Here is a 16,972-nt window from a genome sequence, read left to right as displayed (position 1 = left end):
ATTCTGAAATAATCATATGGATATTTACATTCATCAAAGATGAATACTATGCTAAAAGCCCAGACTTCACCACTACACAATATATCCATGTAACAAAACTACACTTGTACCCCCTAAATCCACAAAAATAAAAAATAAGAACAAATAAAAGTAAGATAAATACTTGATAAAAACCAGAATGGAGCCATCCAGGAATTTAAACATTTTTGTTATCAGGTTAACACAAACTGTATGTAATAAGTGCCTTATACACTCTATACATATCAGGGCTTTTTTCTAATATGCCACAGCCTTTTCAGTGAGAGCTCCTCATTTCTTTTGTAGATTTCATTAGGCCTTTCATCTGTACTTTGATTATGAAAATCACCACATTTGGCTTTACAATTTGATACCCTTGGCTTATCTTTATATCAGACTATGAGAGCTCTGAAGATCTTATTGTCTAATTAACTATGTACTCCTTGCTGCAACTAATGTGACTCCCTGTGCAGAATAAATATAGATCCATCTCCCTCTTTCTAAAAGACCTAAAAGAACAGGGACTGGGTTTTTACGTTCACTACTCTATCCCCAACCCCTAGATCACGGCCTGCATTTGCTGTACAAATGCATGAATAAGTGAATGGATGGGTAAATTAATGATTTAATTGAAATGAATTAATTGCTAGAAACTAGAGTGATTAGAAAATATATTAGGAAGTTTGGGGAATCTGTCCAGCTCATAATGACCCCCATCCTCTAAGAAGTATACCCTCAGCCACCCCAGGCCATATTTAACCTTATACCCCTGCCCTACTGGTCATAATTTTCTGTGCTAGGAAAGGAAGGTAACCAACCTGGGCCAATCAGACTCTTCACCTGAGAGTTTGGGATTCAAAATAGCCTTTTCTCTGTGTGTGGCTAAAACTGAGTTCCTATAAACTGGGAAATTAATGGGGTAACTGCTATTCTGTGAACAGAAAAAAGATGAGATAACAGGGTCATGGAGAAGTATGAGGTCGAGAGAGAGCACTGAGGATGTTTGGGCAGTGGGGTGCCCTCTGTCTGAATGCCTGTCCTCTTCAGAGCCTACCCCCCTGCAGGCCTCATTGTCCCTTGGAGTCTGTCAGCCCATTATCATTCTAATAATCCTCTATTTTGCTTAAGACAGACAAAGTAGATTGCTTTATTTGTAGCTAAAAATACTTTCACAAAGACAACAATAAAATTGCTCAACAATAGGGACACCAAGAACACTGAAGAGACCAGCAATAGCAAAACCATAATCAGGGAAATAATTACAGAAAATTTTCCAGAATTGAAATCTAATCAAATATATCCTGAGAGAATCTGGAAGTACATTCTGAACTAATTATCAAAGGAGCAGACCTAGGAAATGCTAATCAAGGTTATAAATTTTAAGGCCAAGATAAAATTTTAAATCTTGCCTCACTGATTCTTTGCATAGTGTCATAATCAGTTACCCACAATCCCAAAGTGTGGAAAAGCAGAATTTTTAAATAAATTGTATGTCAAAATTCAACAAAACCTGACTTGAACTGAAATGAGGCTATTTATGGTCTTTATTTATAATACTTTGTGTAAATATTCACGTTTCACTGCAGAAATATTCATGCTCTGATGACGGGGTGCTGGCCCTGAACCTCCCAGGGGATGTTACATTACATACAACTCAGAATATGTACTGAATTGTCTTTTTAAGATATAAATAAAAATATCTGAATTTTGAAAGATATCTGACACCAGAAAGTTCATATAGGAACTGTGGATCTCTATGGATCAACTGACCAATCTTGAGTTAGTTCTAGTGTATTGTGAGGTGAAGGCCCTTGCACATTGGAGAACTATCTCTTTGCCAGATTGACATGATTGTGATCATGACCCTTATTTGCTTTTCACTGTTGTGCCACCTCTTGCATGTCTTTGGGTCACTCAGGGCTCTCCTCTTACCCAAAGCCAGCTCTGTGTGGACCATCCCCCATCCTCACACAGGTGCGCCCTGACAGGGTCTGCCCCAGATCCCACAAACTGATACCTGCTTCCCACCAGGGGCTTCTCTGTCACTGCTGCTACATGGCCCTTGGCATGTGCCAGCCAGACACAGTGCAAGTTGGCATGCCACAGGGAGGAACTCTGACCAATGAGCGATGGGAGCCAGCAAGTAAGTGTTCCTGCTGTCTCCCACTCAACCCCACAGACAGTCCTGAAATGCAGTTCATACTCCTTCTCAGACAATCCTATGGGATGGAGCAACCAGCGCCCCATGTGGTGGCCAGCACGCTGATGCTGCCTGGTTTGGCTTTGTCTTTTCACTGGCTGCCTCCACACCACTCACTTCTCTTCCCCGGGAATGTAAAATTATAATAAATTTTGTTTGGGGTATAAATATTGAAACATAAATTAATTAATTAATTAATTAATTAAATGAAAGTTTCACAGTAATCAATTTTTTAAAAAATCCAATATAGTTAAAGATGTGACTTTAAATCTTAAAAGTATCATTCTTAATACAAAGATCATTGCCAAATGCTACCAAAATTGCATGTAAGCTCTCATACATTTCCAGTTTTTAAAATGACTGCTATGTTCTTTTAAAGTAGAATCTCAAATAAAATTAGAAACAAAATAATCTGTGAACACCCAAAAGACTTCTCTAATAGAAGCCTTTGCCCATAAAACACCAGTTTTATTGTATTTGTTTAATTACCAGTGGTGACCACCTAACATTCTTGTAGTGATTAAAGGTTCACAGTGTTAAAATTACATTACGTCTGAGTTATAATCAAAAATAATTACACTGCAACAATTTCTAGATGTAATCCACCAAATGCAATTGAAATTCATGACATTGTCACCACTCCAGCTTTGGCATTCTTCATTGCCTCATAGAGATTCTAAGTGGATCAGCTCTCAGGTGTGGATAAATAACACCTGCCGGTGCAGAACCAAGCCCAGGCCGCCTGGCAAGTTGGATTTGAGATTCTTTAGGGAAAAAAATTCCAGAGGCTGTGAACACATAACATAAAGCTGGACACCCAGTCAAAAGCACATACCTCATGTACTATTTTTGAGACTCTAGAAATGTAGCTTCTTTACATAAAACAGAAAAGGGAAACGGGAAGAAAAGGATTTCTGACAGCATCTGGGCACCCAAGCAATGACGTGATGTGGATAATGAAGCTGGCCACATTATCCACCTGTCTTACAAACTTAAGAGTCTTTGCTTTCTACAGCAGTTAATACTCCTCAAATTTTGCAGTAAAACAAGTTTTTATAAAAATTAAGATAAAATAAGACATTTTAAGCATCTTAGCAGGGCTCACTTTTGAAGAAAAACTATGAGTAAAGCTTTGGTTAAAGAGAAGACTCCCTGACATCACCTCAAATGAACCTTTCTCATAAACCTATGCTTTCATGTGGGGTGGGCTTCGGAAGAGGTTTTACTTTGTTTTATTTTTTAAATTTTTTATTGTTTTATCTATTATTTTTTTCCCAAAATATTATAGGGGTACAAATGTTTAGGTTACATATGTTGCCTTTGCCCTGCCCAAGCTACAAGCATGTCCATCCCCAGACAGTGTGTACCACACCCATTAGGTGTGAATATACCCATCGCCTCCTCCCCTCTCCCACCTGCCTGATACCCAATGAATGTTACTACCATATGTGCACATGTTGATCAATTAGTACCAGTTTGACAGCAAGTACATGTGCTGCTTGATTTTCCATTCTTGTGATACTTCACTTAGGAGAATCGGCTCCAGCTCTATCCAGGATAATACAAGAGGTGCTAGATCACCACTGTTTTTTTGTGGCTCAGTAGTACTCCATGGCATAAATATACCACATTTTATTAATCCACTCATATATTGATGGGCACTTGGGTTGTTTCCACATGTTTGCTGTTGTGAATTGTGCTGCTATAAACATTCGAGTGCAGATGTCTTTTTTATAGAATGCCTTTTTTTCCTTTTGGTAGATGCCCAAAAATAGGATTGTTGTATCAAATAGTAGGTCTACTTTTAGCTCTTTGAGGTATCTCCATATTACTTTCCACAGAGGTTGTACTAGTTTGCAGTCCCACCAACAGTGTATTAGTGTTCGTATCTCTCTGCATCCATGCCATTATTTGTTCTTTTGGGACTTTTTGATAAAAGCCATTCTCACTGGAGTTAAGTAATATCTCATTGTGGTTTTGATTTGCATTTCCCTGCTGATTAGAGATGTTGAGCATTTTTTCACATGTTTGTTGGCCATTAGTCTGTCTTCTTTTGAAAAGTTTCTGTTCATGTCTTTTGCCTACTTTTTAATGGAGTTGTTTCATATTTTCCTGTTGATTTTCCTGAGTTCTATATATATTCTAGTTATCAGCCCTTTATCAGATGTGTAGCATGTGAATATTTTCTCCTAATCTGTAGGTTATCTGTTTGTTTTCATGATAGTTTCTTTGGCTGTGCAGAAGCTTTTTAATTTGATCAGGTCCCATTTATTTATTTTTGTTGTTGCTGTGATTGCCTTTGGGGTCTTCTTCATAAATTCTTTGCCTTCCAACATTTTCTTCTAGAATTCTTATGGTTTCATGCCTTAGGTTTAAGTCTGTTATCCATCATGAGTTGATTTTTTTGAGGGGTGAGAGGTGCAGATCCTGTTTCAGTCTCCTACATGTGGCTATCCAATTTTCCCAGCACCATTTATTGAATAAGGATTCTTTTCCCCAGAGTATGTTTTTGTCTGCTTTGTCAAAGATCAGATGGTGATACGAGGATGGTTTTATACCTTGGTTCTCAGTTCTATTCCATTGGCCTATGTCTCTGTTCTTGTGCCAGTACCATGTTGTTTTGGTTACTATAGGCTTGTAGTATAGCTTGAAGTCTGGTAAATTGATGCTTCCCAATTTGTTCTTTTTGCTTAAAGTTGCTTTTGTTATACAGGGTCTTCTCTGGTTCCATACAAAGCACTTTGTTTTGTTTTAAATAATGACACCAATACAGATAACTGTGAAATTGATACAAAAACTCAAAGGAAAGTTGAGAATGTCTATGGAAAGTGGATGATGCCAAAGGTTGACACGTTGGTGGCAAGCTCCATCTGAAGGAGAGCCATGTCTCAGGTGAGGACAGGCCCAGCCTCAACACAGTGTTGGAGAGAGAGGAGAGGTATGAGAGCTATAGCACAGCAAAATGAGAGAGAAGATAGTGGCGGGACAGCATGGGCGAGAGAATTTGCTGTGTGGGGAAAACATGTGCTGGACGCACCGTCAGACAAGGAGAGTGGGCCTGTGCAGAGCTCTTGCAATTCTCCAGGCCCTCATCGGGTCTCATTTAATCGATTTAATTGTTATGTGGAGCTGCACGGAAGGCACAACTGGCCTTGCTAATTAGGACTTCCTGTGTCTTCTGGGAACATCTTAAAGATGTTGGACCCTGGAGGTGCTGAGGACCCATGGCACTGAGTCGGCAGGGGCTGGAGATGCACACATCTCTCTCCCTCCCTCTCTCTCAAAGGAAACAAAAAGAGAAGGCTTGCTTTTTTCCCCCTGCTGCGGCAGCCACCCTCCATCTCAGCCCTCTCTGGCCTCCTCACCATCACAGCTGCTCATGGGTGATGCCAGTGTCCGGGAATACACTCTGAAACCTGTCTATCCAGACTGTAATATCAATTGCAAAGCCTATCAACAAAAGCTAACAAAAAAATTAGACTCACCAAGATCCAAATGAATGCCAGGGACAAATGAATTGAGAAAGAAGGTGAAGATAACGATTCCCAACACCGTCAGGCATTTGGCAAGCAGAATCCTGTCTGATATCCTGTGCTGTCAGAGAGAAGAACACAACTCATTTACTCAGTACAACCTTCTGATTCCTGCAACGTGTCCATAATCCTACATGACTCCAATCACTACACTTCTTATGATGAAAAATATAACATCTCAAACTTGAAGGAAGATAAGAAGGTAATGTGTTACAAGGAAAACTGTACAGATTCAGGATTATAGCATTCAGAATCTTTATGAAAAATAAACACAAATGAGGTAAAATGCAGTATAGCTCTTTTACACAACACCTGACTAAACAGCTTTTCAATAGAACATGGAGATTGTCGAGCTGCTCCCAACCTTGCCCCAGCATTAGGTGAGATGACACGTGCATTTCTACAGGTGCCTGAGTGGTCGCAGCACTTTAAGTTCAACTTCCCTTCCCTATTATGCAAAGCCAGGCTCACGGCGGCAATGAGGTTCGAACATTCTTGCAACACCTTGACCCTTGCATAAGACTTCTTTCATGTAGTGCTCACAAGGACCTTGGAATGCAGGTGGTGTCCCTCATAGCTGGGATGACACCCGTGATTCCCAGTCACTTGGCCACGGGTGAGCGCTGAAGGCACACCGTCCTTTGCAACACCTCCACAACCCCCAGAGTCACAGGGCAAGATGGGGCACTTTCCCCCTGAGTCCCTGAAGCACACAGTGCTCCACAGCATGTCAGGCCAGGGCAGGGGAGCATGTGCAGATGGGCTAACAGGCCCCCTGTGTGAATCAGCCCCATGGTGTGAACTGACAACTTAAGTGTGGTGCCACCAGCACATCTGTCTCCCTCTCAGTCTATCTAGGTTTAGATAAATATGTATCTCTATGATTATAGATTTATAGTAAATATATCTACATATAATCATAGACCACTATATCTATCTAGACTTAGATAGACATGGATATATAGATATATAGAGGTAGAGTAGAGCCACAGATAGATTTTCTCTCTTGGTTCCTCTGGTCACGCAGTTAAAGCTGCTGCCACCAAAAACACAAGCATACCCGTGCATGTTGCTCAGCCAGCCCACAAGACCACTTGCTGGGCATCTGCCCTCCTTCCTGCCTCCTGTGAAGGCTCCTGGCTGGGCCAGCCCCTCTCATCTTCCCCTGCCCACCTCCAAGGAAGGCCAATTTTGCTGCATGATTCTGTGTCAGAGAATTAGGAGCAAAGGGTCATGGCCAGAAAACAATAAGCACTCAGAAAAGAGTGATGTGAGTTCTCATAAGATGTAAGAGGAGGCACCACAAATCTTCCCTGAGGGCACATGAGCCCTAGAAAGCAGGCCCTGCCACAGCCAGCTCAAAGACTGGAGATGGAGAAGCAGGCAGGTGAGGAGTATGCCAGCATCACTCAGCTGGTGCACGTGGAGGTTTCTTTTGGTGTCTGTCAGAGTTGCACCTTTTGGCTATCTGGGGTCCTTTCAGTAGTAATTCGTAGATGTGATAAAGGGATATTTCCAAGCCCTTGCCTCTGCCTTTCATCTCTCCCCAGTCGTCACCCACCAGGTGCATGGAGCGGTTCACATTCTCTTCCCTTGCTCCTGGTTAAAACAACACAGTCCAGCACAGAGAGCAGGGTCTGTGTAAATGTGGTATGACGAAGGTGTCCATCCTTCTTCTCTAACCCTGACCATCTGTATGGGACTGAGCTTGTAAACAGAGCCCACAAGCCCAAAGCCCTTAAAGAACATGTTACCCACCAGGACCCCAACACCTAAATCTCCTTCGGCAAAGGACAAAATGTTTTTAGCGTAATTAGCGAGTGGATGTTCAATCTCTCCCTAGAAAATAAACTACATGGACTTGAAATTTACTGAGATGCAAATGGCTCCTAGCACATCTTGAACAGAGCCCTCTCGGCTGGGAGAGGGGCCCTGTGCATCCGCAGGTGGGCTGAGAAAGTCTGCCACAGCAGGAAAATGAACAAAAAAAAAACCCAAAATGAGCTCTGCCCCCAGAAGTCAGAGACGTTGGCAGAACAACACGCATCCCGTGTCTGTCCCCAAAGCTGTTCGGTCACACGCAGCATGCCTCACAGGTCTCAGCTGCCATCACCTCTCTGCAAGATGAGAATCTCGAGACCTGCCTTTCAGGGACAGAAGGGGGCTGGGGAGTCACAGGCACCAGCTCAGAGGGCAGGCCCTACGTGTCTCTCTAGGGGATGCGTGAAGGGCACCTCAAAGGTTATATCAAAAGTTAACTTCAATTTCCTGACAGAATAAGCCTACCAAGCCTGGAAAACATTCCTCCAACCCCCACTCCATTAACTCATAGAAATAAACAACGTCTTGTGAACAATGACAGGAATAAAAAGAGAAACGGTTTTCAGTCATAACTTCACGTGAGGTAAAGCAAAGGAATCAATGCTGTCTCCTTCAAGAGGGAGTCAGAAATCGCTGGGAAAAGAAACCGCCATACCTTCTTTTGTAGTTCCTGGATATTGGTCTCCCAATTTTTATCTTCCTGTGAGATCTGTCTAAAAAAAAGGACAGGCTCATTATTTCCCCAGCGCAGCCATATGAGGGGCAGACTTGTCATGGGAGTGAGGTGGGGCTCGGCATGCTGACTGGGAAAGATGTTCACTCTGTATTTCCGAAGAAAAAGGATACATAAAATGATTGAATGTCGAAAGATGTGTGAGGATATGCATGTGAGAGCATGAGTTTAGGACACGTCATGAAGAACCTGTGGAACATACAAACAAGGGCAAGTCTCTCTGACTTTCCTCTTTATATATACTTTCTACTTTCCTGAACTTCTTCGTTTCCAACGAGGGCATTATACCTTTACATTTACAACTAACTTTTACAACTAACTAAAGCAAAAAACAGTAAAAGAAATGCCACTTGCTTTAAAATTGATCAAGTTTGAGAACAGTTTATGTCCGCATTCTCCCCGCTGTGATGATGTCCTCCCACCCCTGTTTCAGGCCCTTCGTTCGCTCCCACTTGCCCATCCTTTCCAACCTTTCCAACTCAGCCCACCCTTCTGGTTTCTTTTCTCCCACAGCAATCAGGGAAAAGAAAGTGCACAGTGATTTCAGTGAGTGTCACAGGAGACTGGCCACACAGCCTGTCCAGGCCCTAAAGGAAATCACAGCAGCCCAGTTGAATGATTCTGAGGACAACACTGAAAAAGAGAATGTAAGAACAGGACCCACACAGCTACAACATTCTAATCTGCTCCTCAGCAACTATGCGGCCTTGGGAAGCCACCATCCTCCCCAGGCCTCAGTTTCCCCACCTGTGACCAACAAAGGATGAGCTATGGGGAACTTGGTGAATCTCGGAGCCCATGTGTTTCTTCAGTTTGTAGCCCTGAGATACACTGAGTGTATATTTCACACCCAATGCCAGAATGATCTACTCCCACGTCTTTGATTTATAAAGTGTCTCCTTTAAGACCTACGCCTGCCACTGAAGTTGGTCATTCCTTCCCCAGCCTACAGCCTGAGGACACAGGTGCTGCCTCTCCAGCGTCACTGGGTGGAGCTGGGTCCCAGGCTGGGGACGAAGCCGATGGCTGCTGCACCCCTGGATTATGTGCATCTCTGTGTGACAGCTTGTGCCCTTCTCCCCCAACTAACAGACCAGACCTTGAGACAGCCATGCAGGGTGACCCCTCAGGGGTCAGCTGGTTTCAGCAAACTGCAACATGCAAGACCACTCTCGATTTTGATCACAGGGGTCCACAGTTCCCTTGCCCTGGTGGATTTCTCATCTCCACCCACTTCCCAGCTTAGTTGTAGGAAAGCTTCAACACCTCTCAGGGGTTGACAGGCTCCTGCTTTTCCTGTAGGAGCTTCCAGTGTGAAGATAAGTTGGAACTCAGCACCTTGTCACGGCCAGGAGGAAAAACTCACCAATTGATGGTTACCCTGTATGTCTCAGCTTTGATTAGAAATGAATGCCAGGCTGAGGCAGGAGCATCACTTGAGCCCATGAGTTTGAGGTTGCAGTGAGCTATGATGACGCCACTGCACTCTAGCCAGGGAGACATAGTGAGACTCTGTCTCAAAGAAAAAAAAATGAATGTCAGGAAATGGATTGAGTAGGACTTTAATATTCTTGGGGGTGCCTGAAAATCAACTCCTAGGAGAATATTTTGTCAGATTAGTTTGCTACCTTAATTGTTTTTTATCCTTGTTATGCAATAATTGCAAGGTGGGGCAAGGTGGCAGCCCAGCAGCTGACAGTGTGACCTCAGTCCCCAGTGTCATTCTTTCTGAGCTTCAGAACGCTGGGCAAGTTGCTCAGACTCTCTAAGCCTCTGTTTTTTGTCCTTAAACTGGTCTAATACCAGCATACACCCTGGAGAGCTAAGTGAGAGTCAGATAAAATGCACCAGAAGAGGCTTAGCACAGTTTGTGACACCTGAAAATAACTCATTAGTATGCAGCTAGTGTCACTATTTTGCAGTGCCATGGGATACTTTGAAGAGCAGCAATTTTAACTCACTTCATTTGTATACTGTGTGACATTTGGACATCACCGGGGTGGTAGTGGAATAGGTTGTTCATGCAATCCCACCAGTAAAGCACAACCGCTAAAGATGGGAATCACTGCTGGGAATCAAGCATGGTCTGAGCAGGACTCCATTTGGTACCTGTGGAAGGTGCGCAGCCTTCGGTCGAGCAGGTGCTCCAGTGCCAGCACCTTCCCCAGCAGCAGGCCACGCACGGCTGTCTCCTCGCGACTGGCCGGGCTGATGCGCTGAGCAGTCAGGCGCCAGACATGAATCTCATGCTTCAGCTCTACAGAGAAAGGAAGGTGAAGCTTGAGTCTCCCATGACCTCAGACATCAGCGACAGCCCCCTCTGTTCACCACACACACCTGACACGGCAGACACACACCCTCAATGTGCAGGTAGCCCACGGTCATCCACAGCCATGGCACATGAGTGATTGTAATGGAACCAAATGACAAAGCTGACATTTAAAAATTACCGTGGAAGCAAAGTAACACAATTTCAACTCTTCGAGTGAAGAATAAATTCCTTTCTTGAACAAACACGTCAAAGCTAGTATCCCAAAACCATTTCCCCACCTGCAGGAAGTAGTTCAGTTCCACCTTCTGTCAAAATCCAGGCATTCCCCAACCTTTGAGGAATTTCAGGAGCAGATCTAGTGAAAATCAGAAATACAAGTATAATTCTCAGGAGGTGGCGCTCAGGACTCTCCAGTAGGGCTTTGGTAAAAGGCTGGAGACGGAGAAGCTCTCCCTTCCAACCATGCCATACTGAGCTCAAGTCTATGACACAGGAGAGAGAGATAGGTAGACCAGCAGTCCCCAACCTTTTTGGCACCAAGAACCAGTTTCATAGAAGACAATTTTTCCATGGACCAGGGATGGGGAGAGTTGGTGAGGGGCAGTGAGCATGGTTTCAGGATGATTCAAGCACATTACATTTATTGTGCACTTTATTTCTATTATTATTACATTGCAATATATAATGAAATCATTATACAACTCACCATAACACAGAATCGGTGAGAGCCCTGAGCTTGTTTTCCTATAAGTAGATGGTCCCATCTGGGGATGATGGGAGACAGTGATGCACGAAGTGTGTTGCTTATGTCCAGTCTATTTCATAATCTCATTTTGGTTGCTGTCACTGCAGAAAACCCTGCTTCACAAACATAGGATGTTGGAAATGGAAGCAGGCTTTTCAGATCTTTTGTGGCAATCTCAGGATATTCCACCTTGACTTTAATCCAGAATGTATGGAGATTTGAAGTTGTCTCAAACATACTTTTAAGGCCACCATCATTTGTCACCTCAAGCAGTTAGTCAAGATTTTCTAGCACAGACAAAGTCGATTCACCTGGCTTATTCACAAATGGATCATGGATCCATTCCTTCCCAGTTTGGGAGTCTTCTGTGGTTGAGAAGTAATGCTCGAACTCTTCTGAAAGCTGAGATAGGTGATCATGCACCAGCTGGGAAAAAGAAGGCCCTGGCTCAGTGTCTTTCAAAATCTCTGCTAATGTTTGAAACATGTCAAAAATCCCAATGTTCACTCGTAGCCCCCATAATTCCAGTTTGGCTTTGAATGCAGCCACTTTATCTGACAACTTGAACATGGTTGATCTCCCCTGAAGTGACAGATTGAGTTCGTTGAGCAGGGCAAATGTGTCACACAAGTAAGCAAGTTTTGCGATCCATTCTGTGTCACTGAAACGTGCCGCCAGTGGTGACTGTTTTTCTAACAGAAATCTCCAGAGTGGCTCTCATAACTCAAAAACTCTGGCCAGTGATCTACCTTTAGAAAGCCATCTCCCTTCTGTGTATAAGAGAAGATGTGTGTGCTCTGTGTCCACCTCCTCACAGAACTGCACAAACAGACATGAGTTAAGGGCATGTACTTTAATGTAGTTGGTAATTTTAATCACACCCTGCAAAATGCTGTTTAGTTCAGATGACGTCTTTTGGCAAGCCAGCATTTCTCTATGGATGACATAATGCATAGACTCCCATTCAGAAGCAAACTCCTTGACCCGAGTAGCGAAACAGGAAAGCCATCCAGTCATGGCAGCTGCTCTGTCCATGAATATACCGACACAAAATGACCATTTCAGTTTTCCTGATGTGTAACCATTCAAGGACTTGAATAGTTCTACAGCTGTGGTGTTGGTTGGCAACAAAAGTGTACATAACATATCCTCATGCACATCCCCCCGAAAAATATATTGCACAAAAACAAGCATTGTGCCTTGTTGTCAACATTGGTAGACTTGTCAACCTGGATTGTGTACCACAGCGACTCATTAACCCTCTCTAACAATTGTGCCTCAACATCCTCTGCTAGTTCATCAATTCATCCAGTTATGGTGCTGCCAAAAGAGGAACACATGCCACCTTCTGAACTGCGGCCTTTCCTAAAAGTTCACAGCAGATGTCCTTAGCAGCAGGCAGGATCAACTCTTCACCAATAGTAAAGGGCTTCTCAGCTTTAGCGATGCAATTAGCTACTAAGAATGCTGCTCTCAGTGCAGACACATTTGATGAAGTGGTGGCCTTCAACAATTGCTTCTATTCTTCATGTTCATGTTTTTTCCTTTTGAAAAACTCCAAAGGCTTGACTTTCAATGCAGGGTGCTCGGTCTCCATGTGGCAAAGCAGTTTTAAAGGTTCCATGGCTTCGCTGGATAGCTGGTCACCACATATTATACAAAGTGGGCTTGGCGAATGTGAATCACCTGTTACAATGAACCCATAATTTATGTAGGAATCTTGATATTGCCTTTTAAATGCAGTTTTCATTTTGTCGGCAGTCTTAGAGTCTTCTGCTGTCTCATCATTGGGCCTTTCCCCCTTTTCAAAGAAGTTCTTCAGCAACGTTTGTTTACTCATTTTTGCTGGGGTCAGCTTGTGGGCTTACCAAAACTGACTGAGATAAGCGCGCAGTGTGGGAAAAAGGCACAGACAGAAATGGTAAATAAAATAAGGGGAGGGCCACGTGCAGACTAAAATAAGTGTCAGATTCTGACTTGAAGCCTGCCACCAGATGCAGCTGTACAATTGAAGTATATCAGCTCACTTGCCACTACAAAGCCTGCCACCAGATGCAGCTTAATTGTCACCTGCTACTCCCTGATAGGATTCTGATATGACACTGCAAGCAACTGATTTATTATGGTCTCTGTGCAGTCAAACCTCTCTGCTAATGATAATCTGTATTTGCAGATGCTCCCCAGCGCTAGCATCACCGCGTCGGCATCATCAGGCATTAGATTCTCATAAACAGCGCGCAACCTAGATCCCTCGCACGCGCAGTTTACAGTAGGGTTCGCGCTTCTGTGAGAATCTAATGCTGCTGCTGATCCAACAGGAGGTGTGGACCACAGAGGTAGATGAAATGCCAAAATCAACAGGATGAGCAGAATTTCCACCTATCACTGAATTCAGACACTTTCTAATAGAGAAGAATAGAGAGAAATGATGTGTCAATGTATTGCCTCTTAAGATATTAAAATATTTCATAAAAGCTTACATTTAACCTCCATTTTACCATTAAAAACACTACATAAGTTTCTCAAAATATCCATTAGAAGAATACAAGAAGGCATAATATTTTCATAAACCCCCTCTTACGTGCAACGCACCACACTACATGTCACAAGAATTAAAGATGGAATTAAAAGACCAAAGCCGTTCAAGCAGGGGCCAGTGCACTTGACAAGCAGCCCAGGCCAGAGGCCAGGCACGGCAGTGATCCAAAGACCTGGGAGGCAGCATGAACATCGTGGGTCCAGTGAAAAGGGAAAACACCACCTTTTGAGGCCCTTCTAATCACCCACCATGTGGCAGACCCCCTGCAACAACAAAGCTGAGCCAAGCAGAGACGCAGGCTGTAAGTGAAGCCTGCCAGGGCTCAGGACAGAGGGAACAGGCAGAGCACAGGAATGCTAAATCTATTTCAGTTAGCATGGGGTTTTCTCTAAAGCTTCAGCCTTGGGAAGATGAAAACCCTTTAGAACTAGGATTCATAATATGTCTTCATCCAGTACATATTGATAGGTTGTAGCTTACTATTAATAAAATAAAAGGAACTTGGGTATAACTCAAAGGCCTCTTCAGAGAACTAGATCCATAATTTCCCTTTGAAAAGTCTCACACCTCATTAAACCACCTATGAGGTCACCATAACACAAAAAGAAGGGGGAAGAGGAGGAGGAAGAGGGGAAGAAAAACCAATGAACTCACTCTCTGAAACTTTGAACACAAAAGCACCGTATCAGGACGAGAAACGGTGCTAGCTTTGACGTGTGTGTTCAGGTGGAACAGCTTCAGTGTTAAGGTCAGACAGAGCCAGTATTTCATCCAGTGCTCGAAACCTCATTACATAAAAGGTATCATTAAAGCCCATCCATAAACTAACAGAGATCTTCCAGCCATTCTTTAAAGACATAACAGTGACGGGCCACTTTCCAAAGTAGCCAATCAGCTTTAAAGAGTTTAAAGAGGTTCAGCTCCAGTGCCAGCCCATAGGCACAGGCTGGGACTCTCTCCAGGTCTTTGTGTTTGGAAGAAACTAGAACCCAACACCGCAATGGTGAAGCTGACCTTCCAGGTCCCTGGGCTCCTTTCTGCAAGCGTGTCCTCTCCAGAGGCAACCTCACCCACCCTCATGCACGTCTAGAGCCCGCCTGACTTCTAACCCATCAAATCAAAAAGAACGAGTTGCTCTGCTCAGCTCAACCTGTGCATCAATGTTCAGGTAGTGCACTTTTATTTTCCTAGTTGTGGAATGAAATATATGAATTATGAAGGAATTTTATTGGAAGAGGCTTTTCCCAGAAGGGAGCTCACTTCCTTCACTCAGAGCTCATTTTGCCCAAACATGCTCACCAATCAGTTCCCAGGCTTCCTCCAGACCTCCTCTGTCATTTCCCACTCTGCCTGCTCTGCCAAGCTCTAAGACCACAGTCCTGACTGGCTACTCGATAGTCCCCTCTGAACCCTGTGCTGCAACCGCACAACTGAACACTTTAGCTCCATCCCACAAAGCTCTCTGCCCCCACTTTCTTAGTCTTATATGACATCATTGCTTCTCCAGGTACACAAGATTGAAATGTCACTTTGGTCTCATCAATGTCATTCTCTCTACATTTCCATATTTATATTATTGGGCACATAATAGGTGTCAGATACCATGGTAGATGCTAAAGGAGTAAAATTAATTGGTAAGTTATAGTATGGGCCTCCGACAAGCTAGAAAGGGATATAAGATGTAAGATACATCATAAACAAACAAAGCTGGGGCATGCGAGCCACAGGTGCAGGTCAGGATATGCTGGCACGGTTCTTACCTTGCCTGTTTGTTCCTGTCCTAGGTCACCAGCTTGTCCAGGCCTCATCCCCTCACATTTTCTCCTTAATAACCTTTAACAGAGTCACTTCCTACCAATCCACCCCTAGTTAACCACAAAACACTGCTTGTTCTATTTATCTACATATCTATCTATCCATCTATCTATCATCTTCTTAGATCTAACATTTCCTAGATGAGATATAGGTAGGTATGTAGGTAGGTAGATAGATAGATAGATAAATTCCTTCTTTCAAACATCCAGTGGTTCCCTATGGCTTGTAGAATAAAGGCAAAGATCTCAAAGATCTTCAGGGAAGATCCAAGATCCTCAAATGACCAACACCATTGTGAGCTCTGATCCTGCCATACAAGTTTCATCTCTGTGCTTTTGACATTCTGGCCTCTGACCAAGTGACATCATCAGATACCTCATTTTCACCTATCAGCCCCTGCCTTCCTCAGCTTCTCAATCAACCTCCAACAGCATTACTTGGGGTTGCCATATACATATTTCACATAGGCAAAGACAGTGCCGTGTGGGATATGCTCTCTCACAGGAAGTAGTGGCTTCCAGGGAAGCTAGGGAAGCTTAGAGGAGTTAGCTCAGAGTTAGGAATCTCAGGGAAGAAGCTCAGGCCAGGAGGAAAGAAGCGGAATTATTCTAGTGTTTAAGTTTTTACATTATGTGTTATGTGGTATAATATCACTCACAGTCAGTGGTATAATCATCACTAAAATCTAAAAACAGAATTATGGGCAAAAAATAAAATTAGACCCAAAAGAAGAGATAATATAGAATATATTTAAATAATTAATTTGAAAGAAGGCATACAATGAAGGAAAGGGGAATAAAAAGAAAAAGCATAAATATAAAACAATAACATGATGACACACTTAAATTCAACCACATCACTAATTACATTAAACATAAATAGTCTAAAGACACCAATTAAGAGATTATCAGACTGGATAAAAAAGCAAAACTCAACTATATGTGACTGTGTACCTTAAATAGAAAGACACAAATTGGTTAAAAGTAAAATGATGGAAAAAGCTATACCACACCAACACTAGTCAAGAAAGCTGGAATTGCTATATTAACAACAAAATAGATTTAAGAGCAAAGAATATTACCAGGGATAGGGAAGGCCTGTTTTGTAATAATAAAGATCTTAATTTATCAAGATGGAATAACAACTCTAAATGTTTATGTGCCCTCATAACAGAATTTCAAAGTATATAAAGCAAAAACAATAGAATTACAAAGAGAAACAGACAAATCCACAATCACAATCAGAGACTTCTATATCCATGTCTCAATAATTGCTAGAACAAGTAGCATAAAATCA

The 16,972-nt window shown here is 42.9% G+C and overlaps 1 protein-coding gene across 1 annotated transcript in view; it reads right to left on the bottom strand.

Annotated features, from left to right (window-relative positions):
• Nucleotides 1-16,972, bottom strand: part of OCA2 (oculocutaneous albinism II) — a 242,073-nt gene that overhangs the window by 132,580 nt on the left and 92,521 nt on the right. Inside the window, exons 15-17 of the mRNA XM_012648001.1 lie at nucleotides 10,415-10,562; nucleotides 8,228-8,285; nucleotides 5,704-5,812 (exon numbers count right to left, since the gene is read on the bottom strand). Coding sequence (XP_012503455.1) covers nucleotides 5,704-5,812; nucleotides 8,228-8,285; nucleotides 10,415-10,562 — 315 coding nt within the window. The remainder of the gene's footprint in view (nucleotides 1-5,703; nucleotides 5,813-8,227; nucleotides 8,286-10,414; nucleotides 10,563-16,972) is intronic.

Source organism: Propithecus coquereli, unplaced genomic scaffold, assembly GCF_000956105.1.
Source record: "Propithecus coquereli isolate 6110/MARCELLA unplaced genomic scaffold, Pcoq_1.0 Scaffold28, whole genome shotgun sequence".
In the NCBI taxonomy this organism is placed as follows: domain Eukaryota; kingdom Metazoa; phylum Chordata; class Mammalia; order Primates; family Indriidae; genus Propithecus; species Propithecus coquereli.
Note: the sequence above shows the minus strand (reverse complement) of the source record. Positions and strands in the feature narration are given on the sequence as shown.